This window comes from Ixodes scapularis, unplaced genomic scaffold (assembly GCF_016920785.2).
Source record: "Ixodes scapularis isolate PalLabHiFi unplaced genomic scaffold, ASM1692078v2 PGA_scaffold2__306_contigs__length_199485367, whole genome shotgun sequence".
Classification (NCBI taxonomy): Eukaryota; Metazoa; Arthropoda; class Arachnida; order Ixodida; family Ixodidae; genus Ixodes; species Ixodes scapularis.
The window spans coordinates 62,549,594-62,557,698 of NW_024609857.1; the positions used below are offsets into that span (position 1 = coordinate 62,549,594).

The 8,105-nt window shown below is 51.7% G+C and overlaps 1 protein-coding gene across 1 annotated transcript; it reads right to left on the reverse strand.

Moving 5' to 3' along the window:
- Positions 1–3,972: 3,972 nt before the first annotated feature.
- LOC121836499 lies at positions 3,973–7,514 on the reverse strand. The gene is made up of 2 exons (XM_042291411.1): positions 6,470–7,514; positions 3,973–5,618 (listed from the first exon to the last, which is right to left on the reverse strand). The coding sequence occupies exons 1-2, from the start codon at positions 7,512–7,514 to the stop codon at positions 3,997–3,999; spliced, it is 2,667 nt and encodes an 888-aa protein (XP_042147345.1). The 3' UTR covers positions 3,973–3,996.
- Between the last annotated feature and the right edge of the window lie 591 nt (positions 7,515–8,105).

Sequence of the window (8,105 nt, forward strand, 5' to 3'; positions counted from 1 at the left end):
CTTGGAGCGAAAATAAAGGTTTTCTCTCTCTCTCTCTCTATGCTCCTTGCAGGCTTTCGCGCGCTCCGTCCGGTAGGTTTTATCAGATCGAAGGCTAGACTGTGGTGTATTCTAGTACCCCATAGCAAGACGAAGGCTAGCGACGGTCACGTGATGTGGTCACGTTGACATGGTAAGTGAGGAGAGTAGGAGGAAAATGAGAAAGAGGCGAGGCGTCAAGGGAGCATGGCTTGTGGAGGCTACGCGGCCGACGTCATGCCCTCTCCTACCCTTCTATCCTCCTTAACCCAGGATCGTGGATTCAATCTCCACCCCTGCCCGTATCGATCTGGATGAGCATCGTACCGGCGTGTGGTCGTGCATCACTACTGCGTGGTACACGTTAAAGACCCCGGGCTAGCACTCATACTGCTCTGGCTAAATTGCTTATCTACAATGGGTAACAGTATGTCGCAATGTTCTGGCATGTTCCCTGCTGTATAAAAAACTCGGCCGATTTGTTTGTTAAAATACGGTGTGGAGGGACAAAGATGAGAAATAAATTTGTTAGTCTGCGCCATTCATGTACATTGGTTTTCTTCTATCATATGTTTTAGTTTCAATTTTATCAATTGCGTTTATCTTGCATCTACGCAGCGCAGCAACCATCAAAATAACTGTAAAAGCCTCTAGGGAATGATAAATTGCGTTCCTGATTGCAGATTGCCGTAAAAAACACATTTGTTTCTTAGGATTCGCTTTCTAGAATTTGTATGTAGGAATCACGAAGGGGACGACGGTCCATTCACGGCTCCATCGCCTCAAGCCCGGTTCGCCACGCAGTTCATCGCACAGCCACCTTACCACGTCTTTCGAGAGGCGATAGTGTTGTTGAAAATCAACGTCGTTCATGCCAAACACATTAGCGAGGCTTAAATAGCTACGCCGACGGCGAAACACGAACAAATAAGCTGCCATTTCGGACGCTTCTCCCTCATCTAGCGCCCAACTCGCACAAACTCGCCAAGGTCGGAGCCGGCAAGCTTTTCCTATCCGCGGCGGCTTTTGCCACGTCACAATGACGTCACAGCATCTCGCCGCGAGTTCCGAATATGCCACTCTACGACCGCCTCGAACCCTCCGTTCTGACGTCACGTTCTAGGGAGTGACCGCGCGTGTCGTCATGCACAACGCCGACCAATCGTGGCGGGCGGCGAGTTCGGCAGAGAACTCGCCTTGATCTCTCCGTGCCGAGCTTAGCCCCCTGACCGGTTTGAGTCGCGCTCATTCTCTTCTCCCTGATCACGTGCCGTTTTCCATCGTTTAGACAGAAACACCAAATATAGACAAAGACTATTAAAACTTGTTGTTGGCCTAGTTGGTTCATGATGCAGTATAGAGGTTTTTTGCGCGACACAGTGGACAATTACAAGCGAGTAGACACGGAGAAGCGCAAACTTTCAACAACTTTATTCGTGCGCAATCGACCACGAACATCCAGAAAGAGCATGCGCAGCACGCTACACAGACGAAAAAAACCGAAAATAGATAGTAAAGTCATCCACCAAGACACATTCCACGATAGTCATTATCGAACCAGCAACCCGGATAAAAACTGCACTTCACTTTCAAACAAAGAAACCGAGGTATCGCTCACACAGTCATGGTTCTTCTTTATATAAAAAGCTTCCATCAATTCTCTGGCTGTGCTGTCTTTGCTTCTACCCAAGATCCTAATCCCCCGAAATCGCGCATCACACCCACAGTCGGCACAGTGAGTAGGCAAGTGTGCATTGCCTTTATTCCTGATCGACAATTCATGTTCCCGTGCGCAGTCATTAACGCAGCGACCAGTTTGACCAATATATACTTTCCCACACGAGAGCGGAATCTCGTATACCACCGCTGTGGCACAATCCACAAACGGTCGGGCGTGCTTTTTGTTGCAGCCACTTGTCTTTTCTCTTCCCGAGGAAATCCTCGGGCAAAGGCCCGCAAGCTTGCGTGGCGCAGAGAATACGAAAGGTACATTGTACCTATTCGCTACCTTCTTGAGGTTGTGGGACACTTTGTGTATATATGGCACCACTTCTGGTCTACACTTCCTTTGTGGCGGCTTTGGCCGCGTCCTCTGCTTTTCCTTGGTCTTCTGGAGCAACGTCTCAGCAACCGCCGTAATGACCGAGCAGGGGAAACCGGCAGACTTCAGCCTGGCTACCTGATCATTAAAGCTTCTGTGCATAGAGTGTGGACACGAGTTCCTGAGGGCGGACCCTAAGCAGAGGGAGGCAATGGCTCGCTTAACAGTTTTTGAGTGAGCCGAGTCATACGGCAGCAGCCCCTTCTGTACTCGAGGGTTATAACGCCAGCATAAATGATTATTTTTTAACATCAATTTTATATCCAGGAACTGGAGTGAGTCATGGGTTGGAAGCTCATGTGTAAAGGACAGGCCCAACCCATGAACATTAAAAGCGGTTAAAATCTCATCCACAGAGTCGTCATAACTAAGCAGGTGTTGTTTTTTTAGAAGGATTAAAAAATCGTCAACGTATCTAAAAACCTTCAAGACACCGCCATCGACAAAGTGGTTGGATAAGTCCCGATCAACGTGCGCCAAAAAAATATTACAAAGCACTGGGGCCACACAGGACCCTATGCAGATGCCCTGGCGTTGAATGTAAGGTATGTCTTCAAAAGAAATAAAGGCGGAACTGAGGTAAAACTCCAACAAAGACAGGAAGTTGTCCACAGACACCCCCGTCGAGTTTCGAAAAGCCACTACTCCGTTATCGTCTATACACTCTCGGACGGACACACATAACTGCCCCTGAGGTACTGAATAAAACAGATCCTCAACGTCAACAGAAAACATGTACCCGACGGGTCTCGTTTGTTTTAAGTATGACGTTACGTCTTCCGCATTTGAAGTTGCAAAGGGATCTTTAATTTTCAGTCCCCCCAACTGCTTCAAAAGAGACCGGCTTAACAACAAATGCCACGACCCTTTCTCGCTGACAATGGTCCTGAAAGGCACGTCCACTTTGTGCGTTTTTGCCGAAAAGAACACAGACAAGGCGCTACCTTTACAGTCACCAATGGTTTTAGCTAGTTTTGTAAGTTCAAGGTTTTTGCACATATCCACTGCTCTGGACTTGACACGGCAAGCACTAGGTTTGACAGCTTTAAAGTTCTTCTCCACCGCAAGACGGGCCTTCTCGCTGAACGTACCGGCAGTCATCGCCACAAATCCACCTTCTTTATCCGCTTGAAGGAGACGCAGATCGTTTTCTTTAAAGAAGTCCACAACCTTCACAAAGGAGTCCCTTGAACCCCGGGTGACGTCCCTGCTGACAGTCCGTGTGAGTACGTCGACACCCGCAAGCAGGCAACTATCGTGTTGTTCAGATGGTGCGTTCCTAGCAACTCGTCGGTTCAACGCCAGCAAATCATGCGCGGCCATGCTAGGTTCAAGACAATATTTTGATCCTTTTTGTAGAACTCGTGAAACGTTCTCCGGTTTTTGGTCGTCTTCCCCCAAAACCAGGAGACCCGCACCAGTGGCACCCTTGTCCTTCACCACGACAGTCTTCAGGATACAGTTTAAGACCGTTGTCCACCACATCTCGATTACCCGGGCAGCCAGGCGTTTACATGAGCGCAGCTTGATCTCCGCCAGCCATGGTGGATCAAGAACGTGACACAGAACTCGAAGATAGTCATAAAAAAGTCTGACCTGCCGCCACAACTCACTTCTCAGCACCCTACAAATGCGTTTTGCGTGTCCCAGGGACGGTCTTAGTTGTCCAAACAGTGCCGTAATCTCTGGGGGTATAAGACCTTTTCTCAGGTAAAAGGTGATGACTCTCGCCCGGCAGGTAGAAGAGTGAGTGAAACATGTCTTTAATATAGAAAGGAGGATCGCCTGCCTTGGCCGAGTAGGTCTTAAGCAGGAGGGGTAGGGTTATTTGGGTTGGGGGGGGGGGGGGGGGGGAGTATGATGATGAATAGGTGAGGTTATATGAGGTTATGTGTCCCTGATTTTCTGATGTAATCCATCAGGGAGTCGAGGAGCGCTTTGCGGTGTTGTGGCGAGCCTCTGGGTCGGGCCCATTCGTCTAGCGTCCTCGGTCGGTCTTCCTCACGGAGAACCTTGAGGGCTTCTTGTCTGTGTCTATCTAGACCCTTGCAGTTCCAAAGAAGGTGTTGGAGTGTCGCCATGTTGTTCCCCGTGCAGGTCTTGCACTTTGCTTCTTCTGGTTCCAGCAAGCCAAAGCTCGCCAGTTTCGCTGGAGTGCACGCCGTCTTGGTCCTGATGCGACGGACCCGGACGGCAGCCCATCGGCTGTAGCCTGCTGGTATCTCGTCTTCTTGTGGCGGTAGGAGACCCCTGAGGTAGGCCTTCCTCGCCTGCCTGTCGAGTTCGGCCTGCTCCTCCGGATCTACCGTCTCGTGCCTGCCGGATGGAGAGGTCGGGCCAAGCGTGGAGCTATAATGTGCTGCCTCCACTGCGGCCCTGTGTGCCCTCTCGTTCCCGGCTATTCCACTGTGTCCAGGAAGCCACGTTATGTACAACTCGGTGCCCCTTTCTCGAAGCTCCGTCGCCATCTTTTTTATCTTTTTAGTCGTGCGGCCTTTGGCCCTGCTGCATCTGGTCGCGATGATCGCCTCCTGAGAATCCGTAAAAATTCTGGCTTTACTGGCCGTTACTGAGATGCTCAGGATGTCTTCGATCGCCGCAAGAATCGCCCTGAGCTCGGCTTCTTTGACGGATGTGCCCTCCGGTAGCGTTTCGGCCCACCCCTTGTTCCTTCTTGGGTCGTGCCATGCTGCTGCTGAGGCTCCCTCGGTCCGTGCTGCGTCGGTATAGCGCATCTCGTCGCCCCTTCCATGTTCCTCGCACCAAGCTGCATGTAGTCTAGCAGCCCTTGCCCTCTTCCCTCCGTTTAGGGCTTTAGGGAGTGGCCGATGGTCTGTGATTGGCTCATCTTGCCACGGTGGAAGGGGCTCTTCAGGTGGGGGTTTGTTCCTTATGTCGTACCCCAAATCCTCTAGAAGTCGACGACCTTGCCTGGTCCGCTCCAGTCGTTGAAATTGAGCGATGTTTTGTGCGTCGGCTCTGTCCTCAATACGGCTCATCTGAGCTTCTTGGCGCAGATCTTCTAGTGGCGTGAAGTTGGGAAGACCTGTGATCAACCTCATGGATCGGTGATTCAATCTTTCTAGCTTTTTCCACTGCCCGCGGGTGAGATTTAGCCAGTTGCAGCTATATAGAGCTCTCGACGTGAGTAGGGCTTCCGCCAGGATGCGAAGAGCCTTCTCGTCGGCGCCCCATGACTTGTTGGTTGTTTTTCTAATGAGCTTCAAGCCCTGAACCCAGTTTTTCTCTATATCTGGGAGCCATTTCGAACTTCTCGCCGTTTCCTCGAAGGTGACTCCAAGGATTTTGATATGTTGTTTTCTGCCAATCTCTTGCCCGTTTATCTCAAGTCGTATCGAGTTGGCGATTCCTTTCCGATGGTCTCGGGGCCTGGCTACTACCATGTATTGCGTCTTCTCAGGGGACGCTTCCATTCCGAACTCCTTGAGATACTCCAGGACTTGTTCTATGCCGCGTTGCATCGTCCATTCCTGCTCACCTAAGGATCCGCGGCGGGTCCAGAGCGTCACGTCGTCAGCGTAGACGGTGAAATCTAGTCCTTCAATCGTACGAAGTCGGGTTGGAAGACCCGCCATCACCATGTTGAAGAGGACCGGCGATATCACCGCCCCCTGCGGTACTCCTCTGCAGTTCGGCGTCTGGGGACCTTTGGTGTCTCCTATTTTCACCTGGAAGTTTCTATTGCGTAGGAAGTCCTCTATGAAATTCAGTGCCTTGCCTCGAATGCCGCATGCCTTGGCTCCTCTAGCGACAGCCCAATGAGGGACAGCGTCAAAAGCCTTTCGGATGTCGAGAGCAACGACAAGTCGCGGATCTTCCTTATTCTTTTCGGCATAACCTCTTCGTAGAAAAGTTTGAGGCTGTCATGGGTACCCATTGCCTCTCAGAAGCCTGTCTGTCTGGGATCTAAGCATTCGTGCTTCTCCAAGTACCACTGAATCCTCCTGAGTACGATCTTCTCCATAGTCTTTCCAACGTTAGATGTCAGGGAAACCGGCCGCAGATTTTCAATTCGATCGAGTGGCTTGCCGGGCTTGGGTATCGGAGTCACCCAGGACAGCTTCCAATTCTCCGGCAGCCTCCCCGATTCCCAGACCTGATTGTATTTGTCCAGGAGTCTTTTCTTGGCTTCTTCCGGAAGATTTCTGAGTGCTTGATAGGTGACCCCGTCTGGGCCGGGGGCGCTGTTGGTCTTTGTTGTGAAGAGCGCGTCTATGAGTTCTCCCATGCCAAGCTGTTCTTCCATCCCAGCTTCTAGTGGCATGTCCAAGTCCTCGGCCGTTGCTCTGGGGGTCGTCGGTCCTCCGTCCTGGGGAAAAAAAAGTTCACCGGCCTTGATTGCCAACTCCTCCTCGCTTATGTTTAGCTTAAGGGCGATGTTCTGTGCCTCATTTCTTGTCCTACGCTTTCTTCCGTCGAGGCCCCGGTAAGTTCGCCATGCCTTTCCAAGCCCGGTGCGCTGGTTGAAAGACTCGCAGTGAGTTCTCCATCTTGTGCGTCCTAGTTCCTTCGTGTACCTGTTGGCCTTCGCCGTCGCATGGTTTAGCTTGATTTTGTTCCGTAGTGTTTTCTTTTTACCGTATCTCTGGAGCGCTCGTAGCCGGCTAGCCCAGAGATTGAGTAGGTGGTTGTCAGGGGTGGGAGCATCGGGCTTCACCAATATCTCCGTCTTGGCTTCTCGGAGTGCCTTGCGTATGCTCATCTCCACGTCTTGGTCGTCTTCCGCTTCAAGAAGCTCCCTGAAACGGTCCCACTTTACTACCGGTCTCTTCTCCTTATAGCCTGTCCCTTGGGCATGTCTGAGCTTCATTTCCAGGGGGAAGTGATCGCTGCCGAGGGTATCTCTCCATGGCGTCCATTCAAGGTCGAGACATCTCGAGGCCCAAGAGAGGTCCGGGGTAGAGTCCTTTTGCCTCCACTGCTTGGCTAACCTAGTCCTGACGCCGGGTGCGTTGGGCAGCTCCAGGCCCACTGTATTCATGGCTTCAAGGATATCTTTGCCCCTCCTCGTGTTGGTCGTATATCCCCAAAACCTGTGTGGTGAATTGAAATCCCCGGCTACAATAATGGGATCCCCTTCGGCTAGTTTGATCAGCCCTTTGATCCACTGCATCATCTCCCCGTCTACCGCTTTGGTTCCTGGTCTAAGGTAAACAGAGGCCACGGTGATTTTGGCTCGTCCACGCCTGATTCTCGCGGCGACAACTTCTCTGTCAGTTGAGCAGAGGGCTGTCGTATCCAGTTGGGCTTGCGGTATATGCCGTAGGATACCAACGGCTGCCCAGCCCCTCTTAGTTACAGGGCTCTTCTCTCGATATCTAGGGGCCGTCTCGATGGTAGGGTTCGTGTAGAAGTTGTAACATGGTAGTGTCATGGTCGGGGTCCTTGTTTCTTGGAGTAGCAGCACATCGGGCGGGGGCTGCGTCTCAAATCGTAATTTGAGTTCTGCACTTCTGGCCGTAAACGTACAACAATTCCATTGGATGATCCGAGTCAGTTCCGTGGCGATCCGTCTAGCGTTGGTCGCGGAGTTACTTGCCATGCTTCAGCTCGGCAATCTCCCTCCTGAGCTCTCCGATGACCTCGAAAAGTGCCTTGAAACCCATCTTCATTTCGGCTTGAAGCTTGTCGACCTCCCTCTCGGCGTTAAAAGTAGATGTTTGTGGCGTTTGTGGTGGTGTAGGATTGGCCTATTCTGGCATCCAGGCAGGCAGGCCTGTCGTGCTTATTTCTCTAGCTGGTTTGGGTTCCTTTGTGCTCGCCAAGGCAGCTGCTGCGTAGCTGTCCCTGGGTTGCGCCTCCGGAGGCTTCAACGCGGGTTTTCTTTTTTCCGGAATTTTGCGCTTTGGGCAGACATTGCTGGTAGCAACGTGCTTGCCTTCACAATTGTGGCATCTGGGTTCTCGGTGACAGTTCTCCATTTCCTCATCATGCAGCTGGCCGCAGTGATCGCACCTTTGCTCCT